The sequence below is a fragment of the Pisolithus orientalis genome (assembly GCF_024613125.1).
Source record: "Pisolithus orientalis strain OTSU chromosome Unknown F5J12scaffold_60, whole genome shotgun sequence".
NCBI classification, from domain to species: domain Eukaryota; kingdom Fungi; phylum Basidiomycota; class Agaricomycetes; order Boletales; family Pisolithaceae; genus Pisolithus; species Pisolithus orientalis.
In genome coordinates this window covers 23,360-43,120 of record NW_026260841.1, presented here as the reverse complement: position 1 = coordinate 43,120, position 19,761 = coordinate 23,360, and the positions used below count along the sequence as shown (strand labels likewise).

The 19,761-nt window shown below is 50.0% G+C and overlaps 9 protein-coding genes across 9 annotated transcripts; 4 read left to right on the top strand and 5 right to left on the bottom strand.

The window, feature by feature from the left end:
• Positions 1 to 587: 587 nt before the first annotated feature.
• Positions 588 to 2,054, top strand: F5J12DRAFT_929909 (uncharacterized protein; the record flags this gene model as incomplete). Its single annotated transcript, XM_051749511.1, has 5 exons — positions 588 to 741; positions 798 to 1,078; positions 1,139 to 1,629; positions 1,685 to 1,819; positions 1,866 to 2,054. The coding sequence occupies exons 2-5, from the start codon at positions 880 to 882 to the stop codon at positions 2,052 to 2,054; spliced, it is 1,014 nt and encodes a 337-aa protein (XP_051595156.1). The 5' UTR covers positions 588 to 741; positions 798 to 879.
• Positions 2,055 to 3,756: 1,702 nt separating this feature from the next.
• F5J12DRAFT_863396 (uncharacterized protein) lies at positions 3,757 to 5,488 on the top strand. The gene is made up of 6 exons (XM_051746967.1): positions 3,757 to 3,794; positions 3,878 to 4,092; positions 4,148 to 4,412; positions 4,473 to 4,504; positions 4,564 to 4,755; positions 4,814 to 5,488. The coding sequence occupies exons 2-6, from the start codon at positions 3,885 to 3,887 to the stop codon at positions 5,314 to 5,316; spliced, it is 1,200 nt and encodes a 399-aa protein (XP_051595155.1). The 5' UTR covers positions 3,757 to 3,794; positions 3,878 to 3,884; the 3' UTR covers positions 5,317 to 5,488.
• A 347-nt stretch (positions 5,489 to 5,835) lies between these two features.
• On the bottom strand, positions 5,836 to 7,975 carry F5J12DRAFT_863381 (uncharacterized protein). Its single transcript, XM_051746966.1, has 3 exons — positions 7,161 to 7,975; positions 6,390 to 7,084; positions 5,836 to 6,343 (listed from the first exon to the last, which is right to left on the bottom strand). Exons 1-3 carry the CDS (start codon positions 7,702 to 7,704, stop codon positions 5,873 to 5,875), a joined length of 1,710 nt encoding a protein of 569 aa, XP_051595154.1. The 5' UTR covers positions 7,705 to 7,975; the 3' UTR covers positions 5,836 to 5,872.
• Positions 7,976 to 10,317: 2,342 nt separating this feature from the next.
• Positions 10,318 to 12,329, bottom strand: F5J12DRAFT_748042 (uncharacterized protein; the record flags this gene model as incomplete). Its single annotated transcript, XM_051742094.1, has 4 exons — positions 10,318 to 10,445; positions 10,527 to 11,197; positions 11,255 to 11,754; positions 11,853 to 12,329. Coding segments are annotated over 4 exons (1,776 nt in total), but the record flags the coding sequence as incomplete, so codon positions are not given.
• A 1,145-nt stretch (positions 12,330 to 13,474) lies between these two features.
• F5J12DRAFT_863369 (uncharacterized protein) lies at positions 13,475 to 14,697 on the top strand. The gene is made up of 4 exons (XM_051746965.1): positions 13,475 to 13,663; positions 13,756 to 13,787; positions 13,846 to 14,040; positions 14,097 to 14,697. The coding sequence occupies exons 2-4, from the start codon at positions 13,778 to 13,780 to the stop codon at positions 14,357 to 14,359; spliced, it is 468 nt and encodes a 155-aa protein (XP_051595152.1). The 5' UTR covers positions 13,475 to 13,663; positions 13,756 to 13,777; the 3' UTR covers positions 14,360 to 14,697.
• A 97-nt stretch (positions 14,698 to 14,794) lies between these two features.
• On the top strand, positions 14,795 to 15,634 carry F5J12DRAFT_499168 (uncharacterized protein). The gene is made up of 3 exons (XM_051739732.1): positions 14,795 to 15,115; positions 15,179 to 15,268; positions 15,325 to 15,634. The coding sequence occupies exons 1-3, from the start codon at positions 14,948 to 14,950 to the stop codon at positions 15,463 to 15,465; spliced, it is 399 nt and encodes a 132-aa protein (XP_051595151.1). The 5' UTR covers positions 14,795 to 14,947; the 3' UTR covers positions 15,466 to 15,634.
• Positions 15,442 to 16,841, bottom strand: F5J12DRAFT_863364 (uncharacterized protein). The gene is made up of 3 exons (XM_051746964.1): positions 16,652 to 16,841; positions 15,675 to 16,580; positions 15,442 to 15,622 (listed from the first exon to the last, which is right to left on the bottom strand). Exon 2 carries the CDS (start codon positions 16,399 to 16,401, stop codon positions 15,907 to 15,909), a length of 495 nt encoding a protein of 164 aa, XP_051595150.1. The 5' UTR covers positions 16,402 to 16,580; positions 16,652 to 16,841; the 3' UTR covers positions 15,442 to 15,622; positions 15,675 to 15,906.
• Positions 16,542 to 17,118, bottom strand: F5J12DRAFT_499220 (uncharacterized protein). The gene is made up of 2 exons (XM_051739733.1): positions 16,652 to 17,118; positions 16,542 to 16,580 (listed from the first exon to the last, which is right to left on the bottom strand). The coding sequence occupies exon 1, from the start codon at positions 17,006 to 17,008 to the stop codon at positions 16,754 to 16,756; it is 255 nt and encodes an 84-aa protein (XP_051595149.1). The 5' UTR covers positions 17,009 to 17,118; the 3' UTR covers positions 16,542 to 16,580; positions 16,652 to 16,753.
• On the bottom strand, positions 16,961 to 19,732 carry F5J12DRAFT_863356 (uncharacterized protein). Its single transcript, XM_051746963.1, has 3 exons — positions 18,608 to 19,732; positions 17,332 to 18,550; positions 16,961 to 17,258 (listed from the first exon to the last, which is right to left on the bottom strand). Exons 1-3 carry the CDS (start codon positions 19,681 to 19,683, stop codon positions 17,109 to 17,111), a joined length of 2,445 nt encoding a protein of 814 aa, XP_051595148.1. The 5' UTR covers positions 19,684 to 19,732; the 3' UTR covers positions 16,961 to 17,108.
• Positions 19,733 to 19,761: the final 29 nt, after the last annotated feature.

Sequence of the window (19,761 nt, the reverse complement as noted above, 5' to 3'; positions counted from 1 at the left end):
TGGCTCTCTGTGATGCTGCACATCAAATCAAATGGCTATCAATGCTATTTGATGAACTTAAACTCAAGACCGAGAAGACAATTCTCTACTGTGATAATATGGGAGCTCACTTTATAGCTGAGAATCCTGTATCAGACAGTCGCTCTAAACATATCGACATCCAATGGCACTTCGTTCGCAAATGTGTTCAAGATGATTTGTTCAGTATTGAATATGTTCAAACTGACAAACAAAAAGCAGACAGTCTTACAAAATCTCTGATGTGGCAAAAATTTGAGACGAATCACTCGTCAATGGGACTCATTACTCTCCCATTCTAGAGCAAGGGGGAGTGTTGGAAATATTACTATATGTTCTGATGTCTAGACTGATCCAGACTTACATGTGCATCAACACGTTGTTCATCACATGACATTCCTTAGCAATCAGCTCCACAGTGACATTATACTATATGTCATTATTCCATGACCTTCTATGCTTTTCCTTACCATACTGAGTAGTAGTTTCCTTTTATGCTACTGGTCTGTGTGCACCTACTCATGTATATAAACTCGGGACTTTCTCCCTAGGTCCCTATTGAATTCTACATTTGTTCTTCACTTGTCTACTCGACAACTGAGCCCCTCAACTACAAGTTGCTTATATCTTCAAATCTACTACCATTCTAACAAAGGCAAGTGTTCGTGCCTATTGCTCTTCGTTTCTCCCGTTCCTCTGCGCAATATAGTGTTGACAGGATCCGTGAGTACCGAATATTTGAACATATGTATGCCACCCACTGATGCCACTCATCTCAGTCGCGCTATGGGAGTGGTGCTACCCAGACTACTGGACGGGCGACGGCTACACGGAACCGCGTGATAATAGCAGATCCTTTTCATGGACTCAGGTGAGTGCAGTATTATGGAGTGTAATGAAATTCTGATCTTTTTTACCTTACATGCAAGTATAAACGAGAAACTTCTTCCTACCGGTGTTCGCGGTTCCCTGTATCCGTTCAGATTGGAGAACGGCGAGTACTGGAATTCTGAACAAACCCGTTTCCTCTACAAAGATAACAAAGACGCATATCCGAAGTGTGCGCTTTCCTACTCTTCATCCCACATTCCATGGGATGTCATAAATTTAATCAATGTAGACTATTCTTATGATGAATTCCTGGGCATTAGGATTGACCAGGAGACCCCTGCGGAGAACCGCCGTGCTGTTCGGAAAAGAATTTACAAATACTACGGTTTTGATTGCAGCGGAGCAGCAGAGAACAGAAAAGATGCAGATAAGATATCGTGGAGCCACATTCCCGTCCGGCCTGCAAAGGAAGCTGGACTTCCTAAGGGCTTCGAGGAGATAGACCATTTCCGTACTTTTGTCGTCGCCGTTCAGCTTCCAGAGCACGCCTTCAACAGGACATACAGCTTCGAATTGCGTTACAACCGAGGCACTGAATCTAGGTCCATCAGCGCGGTCACTGTGTTCGCCCGACCTGACCGTTCGCCTTGCAAGGCCTGTGCTAAGCACCGCTCCAACGGTTCGATCATCCATGGGGCCATCCCACTGCCTTTCGACATCGTTAACGAACTCGTCGTCAAGACTCGCACTGGGAATACTACCGCCACCATTGAAACCACTGTAAAAAAACATAATCAAAAGTCTTTCGGGCGCGTTGGTGGATACATCGGGCAAGGTTATCGCAACTGCGCAGGGCAGTGACGAGACATCTCCCATTTCGGACAAAGATAAGTTATCATCCACCGTCGCACCTGCGAAGGTGGCCCTGTATGCGTCGGGCGTTGCGAAGACAGGCGATCCTGACCAACCCGTGCGTCTGTTCGATTGGAGACGTCACAACAGCTTGTTCCCTGTAGGTCTGCTGCTCTAAGTTACGGCGATGGCTGACTTCTGTCAATTCCCATCATAGCGCGGATGGAAAGTCGCAGACAGCGAAGACAAGTAAATTTCGCAATTCCAGAACTTCAGTATGCCTCTTCCTTGAATCATGGATGTACGAGAATGTAGGATGCAGCGGTAACTTCAGAAAACCCTTGGCAATTTGATTTGTGTAATTTGTGTACTTTTATACGTGACCAAGTTTGGATGCAATGAATGTGATTGTTGTGTGCGTAACAAGCCCTTTCTCAGTGGCCTGATGTATTGATAGTTGAACGTAATGTTGAGCGGTGATTTGAGGAAATTCCTCGTCAGTGACGTCCTAATCACGGTATCCTATCTGTCAGGTGAAAGTCGAACTTCGTACCTTAATGCCATCTCAATCTTGCAGGGAGCTAAGGACTGTGCGAGGCAAGGACGGACATCGATGAACATTCAATGTTGCTGTAAACGGATACCATATCGACCTGTTCAGCAGGGAGAATATCAGCAAGTAAAAGCCATCCTTCCCATCAGAACTAAGCATTCCGCTCGTACTGTACGTACAATGCCATGATCTGAGTTTGTAGCATGCCAAAGGATATGGGATGCCGGTTTATGAACTTGTGGGGAAGGCGTCCGTCTCTCATCGCATTTCCACTGTCAATAACGAAACGCCGGGTAGCTCTTTCGTGTCGTCGAACCACAGTACGCGTGCGGCCACAACAAGACTAAGAAACAGCGCTCACAACATGCATTTTCCAAATCGGACCCCTTGCCATATACTTGAAATACGGACCACGAATCCACAGAACTGATTTCTCGCCTGTCAAGTGCGACCGGGGTCAGTCCACCCGCGAGGGGATCGGAGGCAGTGGGGCCGTGAGAGTGGAGAGCGGTGCGTTGAACGCCTGAGATTTTCGGTGGAAACCGACTGCTTTGGGTGATGGCGGCCTTGATGAGGGGTGATTGTTTACTGCTGGAGGATGTTACTACAAACGCACGAGATGATGGTGGTTCGTGGTGAGCGGTGTCAAGGTCTTCAAGTCTAGATTCCGTGAGCGGGTAAGGCGAAAAGTCGGTTTATCGGACATCGTACACAGCGGTCAACCGGCAACGGGATCCCGGTATGAACGTTAACGGCTTGTTCTCATACACACCATGTTTCGATCTGCCTGTGTTGGACATCGAGTTCATCTTCTTTCGATATTATTGTCTGTAGGGTTTGTGCACTTCCGCCGTGGTTGCCAAGGCTGCCAATGTCGATGTCGATGTCGTCGAGATGTGAGGGTGCACATGAATATCTGGGGATTTCTTTGGCATCCAGGCCTTCGTTCTCTCGTTTCTGGTGTATCGTGTTCACCTCAGCCATTGAATTGACTTCGTTGCATCTGGAAACTGGCGGTCGAACCTTATGCTTTACATGGCGCCTTATCGATTATCCGCGGTATGTGTTCCCATGAGACGACTGCCATGAACGACCTCCAACGCCGGATCGACAAACTCGGAGCTCTCGTTGGGCCACTACTAGCACGATACTTGGACTGCCACGACACACTTGTGTACGTCCTTGTCTTCATCTCGATATCGTACGCGATCTACTGGGTCCATCGGAAATGCCGCTCGAAGGATGCTACCCGTACCCGTATCAATACCCTACCGACAGTGCCAAGTGGAAAGGCAGTAGGACACAGCGAAGACGCTGACAATAGGAATCGTCCAAACGGCGGTGCGTAGTACATGTTCATGTCCTTCCATTGCCAATGACAATAATTATCCATTCCTCCTCCATCACGAACAACAATGATGGGTACTTGATTAGAATGGACGCCCCAGCACTCCACCTATCCCGAAATCACGCCCTGCAAGACTGCATTGAATGATATCCAAGTGATCCCATATCGACCATTTCGGTGGGGAGCATATCAGTGAGTGAACGCTATCCCTTTCACGTCACCACTCGGCATTTGCGCTCATACACTAGCGTGGTCCCGCATCGCGAAATTCACAGTGTCACGATGGGTATACGTACGATGCCGTGGTCTGAGTGGATAGAACTCGATTCCAAATTTGTGGCGTACCAACAGATACGGGATGCCCGTCTACGAACTGGTGGAAAAAGCGTGTTGCAAGTTCTTCCTTCGCAGTCCTTTTCGCCTTTGCGTGCAGGAGAGGACAACAGGGAGGGACACGAGTGTGTGAATGTCACGGGAGGTGCTGAAGCAGGTCAGTCTTCATTCAATATTTTGATATTTCTGATATGCAACGATGGGGTATATAGCTAGGGAGCTTGTGTACGAGCTTGCAGAGTTCCTGTCCAGACGGTATCCTTTGTCGTTCAAGGTCTCGCGTGTCACATCTTCACCTTCCACGTCGTTGAAGGACGATATAGCCACTATCGAAGGCATTCCTCTAGCCTGGCATGGTTTGATGCCTATTAAAGCAATCCATGTCGTGGACACGGGTATCACATACAGCCTTTCCACACTCGAAGCGGTGGAAGACCCACGGATGGGAGAGGAAGCATTGAAATTTGTTAACGGATTGTAAGTCTATCGTTCGAGTGGAAGACATCGGCTGGGTCTCTAAACCTTTTTCTGCTATAGAACTCAAGACGATTTCGCTATCATGGTTGAAGGTGAGCGTTGTGTGTGACTTCGGGGCTGGGATTGGTGTAAATCAAAGACCGTTATGTAGATCGGACGGCAAGTATTACTTCCAGGCTGAATTGGTCTTCGTACCGGGTATGTCTGTTGCCTGACTGCTATTGTGATGGCACTACTGTCGTCAATGCTGACCGCCTCTCTGACGATCCAGGATTCTGGCGTATGAGGGACAAAATTGGCATGCCCCTCAATGAGATACATATATCCGGCGGCGTGCCACAATGTAAGTGATCCCAAACTTGTTTTCACGCGGTCCTCGACACGAACAACACCACATATAGTCAAAGAGAAGCTGCAAATGAGCATGAGCCGATTTTTCAAACGCCTACCTGTTGATAAACCTGTCATATGGAACGACTACTCCATTCAAGCTGTCTCGGCAACGAAAAATCCGGAAGATGTTGATCCAAACGAGCTCAGCTGGAGTTTCACCCAGAATGGTCCGGAAGACACGTTTGCTGACGGCCGGGGACACAGCAGTGCACCAATCCCGCACCTCTCTCCGAAGACGCTGCGTCTCCATACTGAACATCAAACACTGCACCGACTGCCTCGAACGGGTGCGATTGTGTTCGGAATTCAGACGTATCAGGTGGGTGTGGAGGAGCTAGTCAGAGAAGGCACAGGAGTCGCTGCGAGACTGGCGAGTGCAGTGAGGAGTTGGCCACGGGACGTTGCGGGGTATAAAGGACGAAGGAGATGGGAGGAGGAGTTGCTTGGGTATTTGGATGGGAAAAAAGGTGGAGGTGGGTCGGTGGAGGGAGAGTTGCCGTATCCCTTTTGAGGTATGGGTCCCATGCCAAGGCTGCAGTATCAACCGGCGCTGGTGCAGCAGCTACACAGACGCCCACACTGACATGTGTCCGACGTCACGTTCTATGTATCATCAGTCATTTCCTGATCTGGTGAGTAGGGAGAACAATCACGAGCTCAAAGCGTACGCATATCATTGTCTCTGTACTGCTGAGGTCGTGGACGTGGCGGTGTGAACTACAGACTCGAGCGGTCTTTAAGGATGGTCAAAGAGAACATATGAAGAGAGAACCTAAACGTTGTGATGGCATCTTTCTTCCCGTACTCACTGGAAATTTAAGTTGTTATTGCGATTGAACACGGAGGCCCATCAAGACCGCAGTTAATACCGTGAGCACCCTCGCCATTGAAGCTCCAGCCCGTGGATCTGGATACGTGGGGCGACGGTGCATATGGGGATTCGTTTTATACCGAGGCTAAGCCAGATGAGTTGGATGTGCCTCGGCCGTATCGTTCAAGGTTAGCGTGCGCAATGACGTATCGAATGCGTTTTTAATTACATAAGCCTGACAGTACACACACAGTAGTCACGTGTACGTTAGGTAATAGTCTTCTGCTTCGACTTGAGACATCGCCCATTCAGACCTGGCGGCTGCGACATGTCTCTCACTTTTCCTTGATCGTTCACCCTCCTCTGGTAAACAGTGCACAGCGTCAAAGGCCTCCTCTGTTATATGACCCTTGCGCATAAGCGGCTTTGGACCTCCAACACTGAATTGACGCTCCTGCCAGCTCTTGACCCACGCCCTGTCGCGTATGTGTAAGGAGAAGAATGACACGATGTGAAATCTTTCAGGAGTATGTTCTTCGACTATCATCCCCTTTATATAGTGTTGGTTATGGGCTAGAGTGACGCCAGGATAGAACTCTTGAAACCAGCCCAGTATGACGCCGTGGGTATTTGCAAGTGAAGCAGGTTCACCAATATGTCCATCTCCCACGATCTCCCAGACGCTTCCATTTATCGATGTAACCAATCTACGACTTGAATCGATGGTCTGAAAAAGGTAAGTATTGTATATGCATGTGCTGGAAGTAGCTCACCTTATCTTTGTGCCCGCGGTCCAGCTTGCTTGTTACAGCCACTAAACGAACCGCCCGAGATGAGAACGTGAAGTAGCCATCGTCATCCATAGTTCCTCCTGATAGTAAAATGCCAAGTCCTAGTTCATTCGGATACTCCCCATCAACGAAGTTAGACACCTCTCGCAAACCTGTCTTCGTGCGCACCAGCGCTTTTCCAGATACACTCGTCTCTGCAAAAACAGGGAATGTGCACAGCATGCTGCACGGAGGTAGCCGGAAGGACATGCCGAGCCAACTTGCCCTGCCACCTTGGCGCAGTATCTCCTTCGCGAGGGCAACAGTGGCGCCGATGCGGTCATCCTTCTCGAACTTACTGGGGTCGAGGTTTACCCCAAAGAGCCCCATGATACTGAACACCATATCGACAGGGCGCGATGACGTTCGCATGAGGGCACTCTGCCAGATGGCGTGGTTGCGCGCGTCCGGGTCGGCCGCTAGTTCTTCCGACATAGCGACAGAAGTCGCGAACAGATTTGGCGAAGCAGAACCGAATACACGACTGCGAATGAGTAATGGAGAAGATGAACGGGGGGAGGTGAACTCGATACAACCCGCAACGCAGGCATTTAGTATGTCAGGTGCTGACATCACGGCTGATTCGTTTGCTGTGACTTCGGTTATGGTACCAGACGCGTCGCCAGCTATCACCATGCCTGTTAAGCATGTGTTGAATTGCTGTGTTGAATTGCTGTGTTAAATTGCTGTATCATTGGTGAGGGTAGTGTTTACCTGATCCGATCTTCCACGCAAGTAACACCAAAGCACGTTCTGGCAACAGCAACTCCTGCAATGTCCATCCTCGGTGAATCCAGTCAGTCTCTTCATCGACCCGCACAAGTTTCTGTACACCGCCCGGGAGAATAATGCATGGGTTGCATTTCCTGTACATCTCGCTCATCTGCCTAATCTGCCAGTGTTTGTCTTCGGGATTAGTCTGCATGATGCATAGTCGATCGAGCCAGATGTAACGAGCCCCATGTTTAACAGCAGTCAAGCAGGCTTGGTTCAGAGCATAAATGCTAATCGGGTCTCCATCGAGCGCACCAGCGACAGAAAAACTCTTGTGACTATTTGCTTTGGAAGGCTCTAAAGGGTTGCCTTTCCAGACGTACGATATAGCGGCGTATTGGACAGATGGGAAATCTGTGAATTCCTCGATGCGGAGCAGTTGACCTTCCACAAACTGATCGCAATCTATCAAACGGTACCTCTGAGGTATAGCATGAGGTGTGATATCCAGTACAACGTCTTGGCAAATCGACATTAATGGCATTTGAAGTATGGTCCGACCTTGGGTGGTCCATCTCGAAGGGTCAAGCAGGAGGGAAGTTAGCAATATGTGCCAATCGCGCTAATCAATGGCACTACTTTGGCACTTCAGCAGAGCACTAGAATCAGTATTAGTAGATTAATTGATATCACTAAATCAGTCGATCGATCATCGACCACAGATTGGATGTAGCAGGGCGCGGGTCAGTGAACAGAAGTCACAGTCATTGACCGCAAATTGTGAACTGTTTAGCCAATAAGCCATATTTAATGAACCATATGATAAAGCAATATATATAGCGGCAAAGTATCCAGTACAATATAAGTCGACTAAATGTAAAGTAGCAATGTGTGTGATAGTAATCATTCGGGTCAGAAGTGAGTTGTTGGGTGGTTTTTAGATGGCAGGTGAGTCCTTTGAGGTCCGGGAGTCTGTCTGAATCGAAGACGAGTTACGAGGCATAGGGTATTCATCTGGGTCATGCGCGGATGGTTTTTGGGTGAGTAGTGAGCCATTCGAGATTCGGGAGCCCATTTGCATGAAGTACGAGCTACCTGAGGTACGATGAAATGTTTGGGACATGGTTAAGCCGCTCAGATGGATTTCGGGTAGTGGGTGTGCTGTTCGAAGTCCATGAGCCTACCCGCATCAAGGGCGAGGCTGCTTGAGGCACGGGATAACCGTTTGCATCGCGAGTGAGCCGTTTTGAGCCAGGCCAGTCATTTTTGAGGTCCCAGTGAGTCGTTTGAATCACAGATTAGTTGTTTAGGATGTGAGTGAGGGGCAGGGAGCCACCGTGAGGATCGGGTGGAGGTAGTACTGGAACAGGGTGGCGACGCACTGGTCGTCCTCTTCCTGCGCTCATGCCGTCCGTGAATTGGTTGGGGGCCACCGCACGTCGTCCGCATGGGCGTGTCATTCTGGGAGTGGGTGTGTCGTTTGGGGTGCAGGCAAGTCGTTTTGAGCGCAGGTGAGTCATTTTTGGCACGGGAAAGTCTTTTTGGAATAGGGCAGTCGTTTCAGCACGCCGACGAATCGTTTGTAGCATGGGTGCATTGTTTTTCGAATGGGAGCGCTGTTTGGGGCATAGACAGGTCGTTTGGGGCGCGGACAGGTGCCGGCAGGTCGTTTGATACACGGGCAAAGCACTTGGCACGCCGATGACCTGTTTATTCCGCCATATACGGACGTACTTGAAACACCAATCGTAGACCCACAGAACTGACTTTTCGCCTGTCAAGAGCGACTGGGTCAGTCGCCTGCGGGAAGATCGGAGGCGGAGGTGCGGCCATAAGAGCGGAGAGTGGTGCGTTGAATGCTTGAAATTTTCGGTGGGTGGCCAGCGACTGATCTTGATGAGGGGATATTGATATTACTGCTGGAGGATGTAGGAGATGCGCGAGATGATGGTGGTTTGGGGTGGTCGCTGGGTATTCGAGTTCAGGTTCTGAGGGTGGGTAGGGTGAAAAGCACCTGATTCGACGCCGTTCGCGTGGTCAACCAAGGGGATGGTATGAACGGTATGGTGCTACTGTCCAAAGTTGCGTCGGGCTGTGGTTTGCTTGCGATGGACCCCGAATTCGTCTTCATCTAACGTTACCTCTGGGGTCTGTGCACCACCGTGGCCGAGGCTGCCAATGTCGTTATTATTGTCGACAGCAATGGAGTGGACCTTGTGGTCATCGTCGTCGAGACGCGGACGCGAGATTTCTTCGACATCCGAGTCTGCATTCTCTCGTTTCTGTTGTGTCTACGGTAGTAATCATGTATTGAGGTCGTGCGTGGAGGCTAGTACGTACCAAACTACCATGTAGAAAGGTCAGATTATAATGAAGACGCTGGAATTGAGTTTCCCCTCTGCAGCATCTGTATAAGAAACGGTATCATAAACTGTCTCAAACATACGAAATGGAGTAGACATCTATCAGAAGGTGCCAGTCGGGCTATCACAGAGAAATACAAGACTTAGCTACTTGTCCTCGCACAATCAGAGTGATTCATAAGTCCTCGCCCTGCTGCAGTTGCATCCGTAGACCAGACTGCAGCACTCTCCACCATCACAACATAAACCAAACAACTGACTCTTCTAAGTAAAACCCTACCCTTCACATGAGGGCCTTGGTACTCGAATATAAGGGTAACCCACGCTCGACACACATACCGTATCCTAATGACCCTACCAAATCCGGGAAGGTCCCCACGACGCTCTTGACGTCCATCAAGGTCTAGGTGAGTTCCCAGCGCGGCCATCGTCCCCATGCGTTGCGCTCCTGGTACCTTGACTTCAACCAGTACTGGGTGTTCCTGCGGAGGCGTGTTCATGACAGTCCCGGGTTTCTGTGCAAGAACCAGGTTATACTGTGCTGTGCGATCCCAGCCAGAGAAATCTGAGGTTTCGTCCAGAAGGAGGTGAACGCTATAATGAATATCTCCATCCCCGACCATGATGGTGGTGGGATGATGGCTTGCTACAGAATCCAGGCACATACCAGGGTGTCGTACGACCAACCCCTCGACACCACGGCGATCTGTATGCAGAATAGCCTCATAGGCTGGATGATACAAATCCACCAGAGTGTAACGGCTCCCCATGACATCACTTGCGTAGACGTTTCGTAGCAACGAACGAGGTGCCCATCGATAACCATCCCTTTTCAGACGCGGTAAACTGTTGAAAATGATTCCACGAGCAAATTTCCGGATGTAGTGGAGGAACAATTCCATCCTGCGGTCGATAAGTTGGTCTTCGATTCCAGCCTGAACAACCCTCTTGAAACGCGGAAAGTTATTGAAAACAATTCGACGACCAAAGCTGCCTATGTAACGGAGCAGAAAAGGCATCCGCCCTTCGATCCTCAGAAAGGGCGCCGGATGGATGCCTAAAACTGTGGACAAACACAGAGTTTCGTCAGAGCCTTTCATTGTCCTTCGGTTTGAAAGGGCTCCGCTTATTGGCATATAGTACATGTCACGCTTGTGTTCATAGTCGGAGAACCATTTCCCTTTGCCGAAGTACACCGAAGTGTCCAAAGAAAAGATCTCAGTGCAGGTATAACCACGCTGTCCCAGTTCCGTGAAGTGATTCGTCAGCTCTCCACCCATTGCATTCATATCTTGTACTCCGTCGCTGAGCCGAAGGTAGAGACGATTGGCGAGGATGCCCTCTTGGTATGTCCAGAGTCTCCGCCACCACGCTGATTGAAAAACTGCAAGGGTACGGTTGAGGATCGACGCTGAGGAAGAGACTTCCTGCATCCCCACATCAAGAACAAGGACTGCTTCCGCTTCCTGGTATATTGTCCGCATTCTGATGATACACTTCTTGCGGTACTCCTTCAAGCTGTCGCCTACCGGAACGCACAAAGTATCCATCCAAAATGGAACATGCTGGTCAACGCCACGATCCGGAAGGAGCTCGTCAACCATCTTTTGGATTCGCGATACCTGGCAGATGGGAAGTGTATTTCCGGTCGGATTTCCTAGTCCTTCAGACCACCTGGAAATGGAGGTTAGGCCAATATTACTGCATTCCAGGCCAGCAGGAAGGACGCACACATGTGAAATCGCGACGTATTTGCAAATGTTAGAGTTGGGCAATATGTTCACAGCCGACGCATCGGTGATCACTGCTCGACCTGGCAATCCGTCGGTTCCTTCCACCCAGGTCACGACCGGTGTGTGGCCCTCATCATCCTTCCGAATGATATCTAGCAGTTCCTCCAGCGGAACTCCGGTACTCTCGCAAGAACAACCTGGGACATGCCTTGTAGGGTAATGGTCCTCATCGACACCCTGTGCAACGCATCTCCTAGTGCTGCATTTTGAATGATCACCGGTCTCCTTCACCGGGTTTGCAGCGCAGTAGTATCGGCCTTCGATGCCTAATGGAAGCATAGTTGCCACTATGCGCGATGGACACCAGTTCGCTTGTCGAAGACGACCCCTCATTATTGCATAACCTCCCCACTCCACGCGAGGAAGGAGACATTCATACACGATATTGGGAAGCATTAAGGAGCGCAGATCCAAGAGCGGAGATAGACAGAGCGATCTCTGGGTCCTAGCGGGATGATAGGTGGAATTGGATGGTCCTCGCCAAAAGCAAGGTCAATTCCTTCAGTACCACATATGAGGTCGATGAAACTGAAGACCTCGCGGAGGATCAAGCGGGTAAAGCGAAGAGCATTGGAGTTACGATCGCGTACGACAGAGTGCCAGCATCGCTCGTGACCGCATCTTTGGTCTGGTGCATAATTTTGCGTAGTTTTGCATTGACATGCCTCCGTAACGTCCTTGGACGTGGGCCAGAGCGATTTCCACTGAACGATTAGCTGTGGAAGCCTTTGTGTGGTGACCGTATTCGACTTCGTGTCTATAAAGTCGTTCGTATCAACCTGCAACCCGCCAGCTTTCAGGATTTCCGTAAGGCATCCAAAAAATAGCCATGCTTGAAAGAATGCATTTAATTCGGCAGGAGTTCGTCGACTGAAGTCGTAATCTTCGATGTCTCTGGCCCAGCCCTTGCGCTCTGGGTAAGTGAAGAAGTCACCTCCGTCATAGCTCTCTGTGCATTTGTAAGGCACGACAATGTACGGTGATACTCCATCGGGAAGGATGAGATGGTCCATGAGAAGATGCTGTGTGAGTGTGTACGCGCATCTGCATCATTACATAATATGGTTACAAGGGTGTCGGGGGCCTTCCAACACAGACCATACAATCAAGACTTGATTGCAGCTTCTCTCCGAGACCGGCATCATTCTCAACCCCAGCTTTCCTTGTGCATTCAATGGGAGTTGGTATTTCATAGTATCCTACTAAAATGTATTCAGTACTGGTGGTGTTACGCCAATAAGCTGGATCCACTCGCCGTCATCTGCTCTTCATCGCCCGGTACCTGCACAGCCCAATCGTGTTTATCATGACTCCCGGGCCAGTCTCGACATTACACCAGGGGGGATGTTGAACCACCCGCGCAGATGGATAGTTAGAGTAAGGGCTGGAGCCATGAATGAGTTTAGACTGTGTGAACGATGACGGAAACAGTTCGACTATCATGACGCACTTATATAAATGACCTCGTCTTCCTCTCACTATCGTACTGGGTTTATGGGAAATGGCTTTCACAAGATGACGCTACTCATATCAATACCCGACCGACCGTACCACGTAGGAAGGTTGGACACAGTGAAGACGTTGAAAACAGGAATCGTGCACACGGCGGTGCGTAGCAGTACATGCTGACATCCTTCCATTGCCAACGGCATTGAAATATCGACCATCCTCCTCCACGACGAACGACAATGATGGATACTTGATCAGAATGGACACCCCGACGTTTCACCTACCCCGATATTATGCCCTGCAAGTCTGTACTAGACATCCACCCAATCCCATACCGATCTTTTCGGTGAGGAGTACATCAGTGAGTGAACGCCATCCTTCCATCAGCACTTGACATTCCACTTATACACTCGTGCCGTCCCGATTCGCAGCGTCACGATGGGCATACATCGATGCCATGGTCCAGTGGATAGAAATCGATTCCGAATTTGTGGCGTACCAAAGGATACGGGATGCCCGTTTACGAAGGTGTGGCGATGGCGTGTTGCGAGTTCTTCCTTCGCAGTCCTTTCCGCCTTTGCGTCCAGGAGAAGACAACAAAGAGGGTCATTGAGTGTGTGAGTGTTGCGAGCGGTGCCGAGGCAGGTCCGTCTCGATTACATATTTTGATGTTAGTTCTGGTCTGCGACGACGGTATGTATAGCTGGGGAGCTTGTGTACGAGCTTGCAGAGTACCTGTCCAGATGGTATCCTCCGTCCCTCAAAGTCTCGCGTGTCGCACCTTCATCTTCTACGTCACTGGAGGACGATGTACCCACCATCGAAGGTATCCGTCTGGCCTGGCATAGCATGGCGCCCGTCGAATGGGATAGGATGCATTGAGAATTGTTAGCTGATTGTAAGTCGTTCGCCGACTTCCTGTTTCCTCTCTCTCTCGAGTGGAGACACGGGCTGGGTCCAATGTGCTCTCTAAACTATTCTTTGGTTTAGGACTCAAGTCGATTTTGCTTTTATGATCGAAGGTGACCGCTGTGTGCGATCTCAGGGGTTACATTGGCATAACCACGACCCGTTATGTAGGATCGGACGGCAAGTATTGCTTCCAGATTGGGTTGATCTGTATACCGGGTACGTACGTTGCCTTACTGCTACGACGATGGGAGTGTCATCGATGCCGAACGGCAACCCTCTTCGGTGACCCAGGTTTCTGGCGTATGAGGGGCAATATCGGCATACCCCTCGACGAGATACATATATCAGGTGGCGTGCCGCAATGTAAGCGATCCTAAACTTGTTTGCACGCGGTCCTCAACGTGAACAATACCGCATAGTCAAACAGAAGCTGCAGATGAGCATGAATCGGTTCTTCAAACGTTCACCTGTCGATAAACCTGCCGTGTGGAAGACTACTCCATTCAGGCTGTCTCGCCGACGAAGGAAGCGGAGGACGTCGATTCGAACGAGCTCAGTTATTCCTTCACCCATAACGATCCGGAAGACATGTTTGCCGATGGTTGGGGTCACGGCATTGCACCAATCCCGCACCTCTCCGAAGACGCTGCGTCTCCGTACCGAACGTCCAACCCTGCGCTGACTGCCTCGAACGAGTGCGATCGTGTTCAGAATTCGGACGTACCGGGTGAAAGTGGATGAACTGGTCAAAGAGGGCATAGAAGTTGCTACGAGATTGGCGAGTGCAGTGGGGAGTTGGCCCTGAGATATTGCAGGGTATAAAGGACGAAAGAGGTAGGGGGAAGGGCTACTTGGGTATTTAGATGGGTGGGTGACGAAAAAGGTGGAGGGGGGGCAGTGGAGAGAGGGTTGTCATATCCCTTTTGAAGTGTAGGCGTACGTCCCATGCCGTATCAACCGACGCTGGTGTGGCTGTCACACAGATGCCCATACTGACAACAATAACTGCACCGTTGCTACCCGTGTCCGAGGTCACGCTTTGTTTATCATGGGCCATTTCCTGATCTGGTAGGTAGGGGAGAACAATCAAGAACTCAAAGCGTACACATATCATTGTCTTTGTACTGCTGTGATTGTGGATGTGGCAGTGTGGAACACCGACTCGGGCATTCTTTAAGGATGGTCAAAGGGAATGATATAAAGAGCGAACCTGAGCGTTTTGATGGCATCTTTCTTCACGTACTCGCCGGATATTTAAGTCGTTATTGCCATGGAACACGGAAGCCCGTCAAGACCGCAGTTAATGCCGCGAACACCCCCACCATTGAAGCTACAGCCCGTGGATCTGGACACGTGGGACGACGGCACATATGCGGATTCGTTTTATACCGAAGCCAAGCCAGATGAACTGGATGAGCCTTGGCCGTATCGGTTCAAAGTGAGTATGGGCGATGTCAATATATATATATATATATTGTTTCTAGTGCTGACGGCCATGTAGAGCGGTGATTTGGTGTGGGTCAAGTCGACAGGCGGGCGGTGGTATCATGGCAAAGTCGTCGGACAGGCCAAGCTGGGCAGAACAATACAGGTCAGTGCGTCCGTCGTTGATATGCAGCCATCAGATAAATAAATAATCGATTGCAGGGCGAAGGTCTATTATTCTGGCTTGTCGTGTTCAGCTCCAAATTTCGAAAGTACTTTGCTCCGTTGAATGGCGAGATCAAACCAGACACTCAGCACACACGAAAACTGTTGAAGGAGGCTGGCTGGCCAGAGAGCGAATAATTGAATTTACCTATATGATTTACTGCATGAAACTATTTGGTCAATTCATTAGTGTAATATCGTTGTCTACACTTCTGTAACACGTATCACAAAACCACTTGCAAAAACAATTTTTTGCATGTTTCTTGAAAACCCTAGGTTTAGCGGTTTAGCACGACTTGCAACGTGACCAGGTTAGTTGAGGTTTAAATCTCGGGGAAAGAACTCACTTGCGCGATTGTCTCCTGAACTTGGTCAACGAAGATCGGAGTTGCTAATTCTCCCAAGCCCCTCCGGGGCACTGCCACAGGAGAACAACAACCGTAATTGTGTCGTTGAAATGGTTCGATACGCCACGTAGACATTTAGCCAGATAGTCGTCCCGGAGGGCCAGTCGTACAAATCCAAAGAAGTGGAGTCCATCTAATACAGGCCCCCATCACTGAGTACATGCTTGTCCATTTAGCATGAATTTGCCTGAAGTTGAAACAGCACATCCATAGCAACCATCGCCAGTATGCCTACCGACCGGCAACTGTCCAGTGAGGATAGGCGACCAATCCAAGAGATGTCGTTCTTCAACACCTGAACAGCAATGCCGCATGTTTTACGATACATCAATAACAAATGGAGCTCGTTCTTTTGAGGCTCTTCGAACCACGCTGTATTCACAGGCTCCCGGAGCGCGTATTCGGCAACAGGAATGCACCCATCCCGCATACCGGCCTCGCATGCAATCACGAAGCAGCACCTCGGGTTTGCCTCCAAGATCCTCAGGTAGAACATAGATTTGCACACCGTTTTCACAGCTACATCGAGGGAATACTTGGAGGTAAGACGGGCTGTCGGAGTGCAGCGATCGGGATAGCAGAAGTGGAGGAGAAATTCCGGTGTCTTCTTATCTTCTGAGACAGTGATGACCAGTATTCCATCCTTGATCTCTGCATCTATGCTCATTTCTTCCGAACGTCGGAGATGATCAAAGTGGGTTTTAGAGACTGGCGAATAGAAGGAAAGGAAGAACTTGAATACGCGAAAGTCGGTGTTGTCTGATGACCACAGAATAAGGTCCACCTTCACATGGACGAAGGAGGACGGTGCGCGGCAAGGTTCCGTGGAAGTGGATATGTGTGAAGCTCAAGTAGCGGATTCGGTGTTTCAAGTCATGTCAGGTCTCTCGAACGCATGGACAGATAGAAGCATGTACCTACGTAGGGGAAGAGGAGGAACTTGGAAGAGGTTGCGGACACGCCTGGGTGCAGGAATGTGATAATAGTGAATTAGTGGCCAGGAGAGTCTGAGAATTGGATTAGATGCACGTCACGGATGACTCTGAGGACGGCGAGTAATGCCTATTCTTCTGAGGCGGCCACACCATCCTCGTTCGATGTACTGTGCCCCTTTGGCTTCCCGTCTGCAACATGCATAAGAAACAGTACCCAGCGACAACTTCAGACATAGAAATGAAGTGAACATGTGTATGTTTGTCAAAAGATGAGAACGACAGGTAGGTCCCAAGAAAACCACAGCAGAGAGTGATCCATATGTGGCATAACATCAGCATGACCAATCAGTGACACGTTTAAACAGGTTTAAACCATCTATTCGCTTCCTGATGAAGCCCCCATCCTAACTCACGCAGTATGTGTCTACGTCTGCAGCCTTCATAACATAAACCAAACAACCGATTCTTCAGGTAAAATCTTACCCTTCACATCAAAACCTTCGTGCCCGTCTATAAGGGTAACCCACGCTCGACACACATACCGTATCCTAATGACTTTACTACCAAGTCCAGGAAGGTCCCCACGGCGCTCTTGACGTCCATCGAGGTCCAGGCGAGTTCCCAGCACAGGCCATCGTCCCCATGCGTGGCGCTCTCGGTACCCTTACTTCAACCAGTACTGGGTGCTCCTCCTGAGGCACGTTCGTGACGGCCACAGGTTTTTGTGCGAGAACCAGGTTATATTGTGCCGTGTGATTCCAGCCAGAGAAATCTGAGGTTTCATCCAGATGGAGGCGAATGCGATAACGGACTTCTCCGTCCCCGACGATGACGGTGGTGGGATGACGGCTTGCTAAAGGCTGCAGGCACATACCGGGGTATCGTACGACCAACCCCTCGATACCACGGCGATCGGTGTGCAAAACGGCCTCATAGGCTGGATGATCTACACCTACGATATTGTAGCCCGCCCCCATAACATCAGGTGCGTACGAGTTGCCCAGCAACGAGCGAGGTGCCCATCGATAACCATCCCTTTTCAAACGCGGTAAACTGTTGAAAATGATCCCACGAGCGAACTTTCGGATGTAGTGGAGGAACAATTCCATCCTGCGGTCGATAACTTGGGCTTCAATCCCAGCCTGAACAACCCTCTTGAAACGCGGAAAGTTGTTGAATACAATTCGACGGCCAAAGCTGCCGATGCAGCGGAGGAGAAAAGGCATCTGGCCTTCAATCCTCAGAAAGGGCGCCGGGTGGATACCTAAAACTGTGGGCAAGCACAAAGTCTCGTCAGAGCCTCTCGTTGTCCTCCGGTTCGAAATGGCGTCGCTCATTGGGAGAAAATATATGTCACGCTTGTGTTCGTTGGCGGTATACCACCTCCCTAAGCCGAAGTAAATAGAAACATCCAAAGAATGCATTGTAGTGCTGGTATAGCCACGTTGTTCCAGCTCCGTGTAGTATTCTTGCAGCTCTCCGCCCATCGCATACACGTCCTGTACTCCATCGCTGAGCCGAAGATAAAGTCGATTGGCAAGGATGCCCTCTTGGTATGTCCAGAGTCTCCGCCACCATTCTGACTGAAAAAGGGCAACAGCACGATTCGGGATTGAAGCCGACGAAGAGACCTCCTGCATCCCGACATCGAGAACAAGGACTGCTGCCGCCTCCTGGTATATTGTCCGCATTCTGATAATGCACTTCTTCCGATACTCCTTCAAATTATCACCTACCGGAACGCACAAAGTATCCATCCAAAATGGAACATGCTGGTCAACGCCACGATCCGGAAAGAGTTCGTCGACCATCTTTTGGATTCGCGATATCTGACAGATGGGAAGTGTATTTCCGGTCGGATTTCCTAGTCCTTCAGACCACCTGTAAATTGGGGTTAGGCTAGTAGCAGTGCATTCCAGGCCAGCAGGAAAGACGCACACGTGTGAAATCGCGACGTATCTACAAACATTAGAGTTGGGCAATAAGTTCACAGCGGACGCATCGGAGATCACTGCTCGACCCGGCAATCCATCGGTTCCTTCCGCCCAGGTCACGACCGGCGTGTGGCCCTCATCACCCTGCCGAATGATATCTAGCAGTTCCTCCAGCGGAACTCCGGTGGCTTCGCAGGAGCAACCCGGGACATGCCTTGTAGGGTAGTGGTCCTCGTCTACAGTCTGTGCCACGCATCTCCTGGTGCTGCATTTTGAATGATCACCAGCCTCCTTCATAGGATTTGCAGCGCAGAAGTATAGGCCTTCGATGCCTATTCGAAATATAGTCATCGCTATGCGCGATGGACACCAGTTCGCTTGCTGAAAACGTTCCTTCATTATTGCAGTGCCTCCCCACCCCAGCTCCTCAAAACGACATTCATACACGACGTTGGAAGCGTTAAGGAGTGTAGATCCAAGGGCAGAAATAGACAGAGCGATCTCTGGGTCTAGCGGAGTGATGGGTGGGACGGCCTGGTCCTCGTCAACACCAGTGTCGTTTCCTTTGATACCACATATGAGGTCGATGAAACGAAAGACCGTACGGAGGATCATGCGGGTAGTGCGAAGAGCGCTGGAGTTACGATCGCGTACGACGGACTGCCAGCATCGCTTGCGTCCACATCCTTCTTCGTATGGTGCAATATTTTGCGTAGATCTGCACTTGCATGCCTTTGCAACGCCCTTGGACGTGGGCCAGAGCGACCTCCATTGAACGATTAGTTGTGGGAGCTTTTTTGTGGTGACTGTATTCGACGTCGTGTCTATAAAGTCGCTCATATCAACTTGCAACCTGCCAGCTTTCAGGACCTCTGTGAGGCATCCAAAAAATAGCCATGTCTGAAAGAATGCATTCAATTCGGCAGGAGTTCGTCGACTGAAGTCGTAATCTTCGATGTCTTTGGTCCAGCCTTTGCGTTCTGGGTAAGTGAGGAAGTCGCCTCCGTCGTAGCTCTCGGTGCATTTGTATGGCACGATAATGTACGGTGATGCGCCATCGGGGAGGATGAGATGGTCCATGGGCAGATGCTATGTGTGTGTACAGATGTGTGTAGATATGATCGTTTAGGAATAACCTGGCCAGACGCTGTTCACTCA

What these genes read in the sequence shown, in the direction of transcription:
- F5J12DRAFT_863356 (XM_051746963.1), bottom strand. Translation starts at nt 19,683, where the DNA reads ATGGACCATCTCATCCTCCCCGATGGCGCATCACCGTACATTATCGTG. An exon ending in TACGTCGCGATTTCACACGT is followed by an intron (nt 18,551 to 18,607) that starts GTGCGTCTTTCC and finishes CCCAATTTACAG; the next exon opens with GTGGTCTGAAGGACTAGGAA. An exon ending in CAGTACTGGTTGAAGTAAGG is followed by an intron (nt 17,259 to 17,331) that starts GTACCGAGAGCG and finishes GGACGTCAAGAG; the next exon opens with CGCCGTGGGGACCTTCCTGG.
- F5J12DRAFT_863381 (XM_051746966.1), bottom strand. Translation starts at nt 7,704, where the DNA reads ATGCCATTAATGTCGATTTGCCAAGACGTTGTACTGGATATCACACCT. An exon ending in TGCGTGGAAGATCGGATCAG is followed by an intron (nt 7,085 to 7,160) that starts GTAAACACTACC and finishes CATGCTTAACAG; the next exon opens with GCATGGTGATAGCTGGCGAC. An exon ending in ACCGCGGGCACAAAGATAAG is followed by an intron (nt 6,344 to 6,389) that starts GTGAGCTACTTC and finishes TACCTTTTTCAG; the next exon opens with ACCATCGATTCAAGTCGTAG.
- F5J12DRAFT_499168 (XM_051739732.1), top strand. Translation starts at nt 14,948, where the DNA reads ATGGAACACGGAAGCCCGTCAAGACCGCAGTTAATGCCGCGAACACCC. An exon ending in CTTGGCCGTATCGGTTCAAA is followed by an intron (nt 15,116 to 15,178) that starts GTGAGTATGGGC and finishes ACGGCCATGTAG; the next exon opens with AGCGGTGATTTGGTGTGGGT. An exon ending in AGCTGGGCAGAACAATACAG is followed by an intron (nt 15,269 to 15,324) that starts GTCAGTGCGTCC and finishes AATCGATTGCAG; the next exon opens with GGCGAAGGTCTATTATTCTG.
- F5J12DRAFT_863369 (XM_051746965.1), top strand. An exon ending in ATCAGGTGGCGTGCCGCAAT is followed by an intron (nt 14,041 to 14,096) that starts GTAAGCGATCCT and finishes AATACCGCATAG; the next exon opens with TCAAACAGAAGCTGCAGATG.
- F5J12DRAFT_863364 (XM_051746964.1), bottom strand. Translation starts at nt 16,401, where the DNA reads ATGAGCATAGATGCAGAGATCAAGGATGGAATACTGGTCATCACTGTC.
- F5J12DRAFT_499220 (XM_051739733.1), bottom strand. Translation starts at nt 17,008, where the DNA reads ATGCTGATGTTATGCCACATATGGATCACTCTCTGCTGTGGTTTTCTT.
- F5J12DRAFT_863396 (XM_051746967.1), top strand. Translation starts at nt 3,885, where the DNA reads ATGGGTATACGTACGATGCCGTGGTCTGAGTGGATAGAACTCGATTCC. An exon ending in TTGAAATTTGTTAACGGATT is followed by an intron (nt 4,413 to 4,472) that starts GTAAGTCTATCG and finishes TTTCTGCTATAG; the next exon opens with AACTCAAGACGATTTCGCTA. An exon ending in ATCCGGCGGCGTGCCACAAT is followed by an intron (nt 4,756 to 4,813) that starts GTAAGTGATCCC and finishes CACCACATATAG; the next exon opens with TCAAAGAGAAGCTGCAAATG.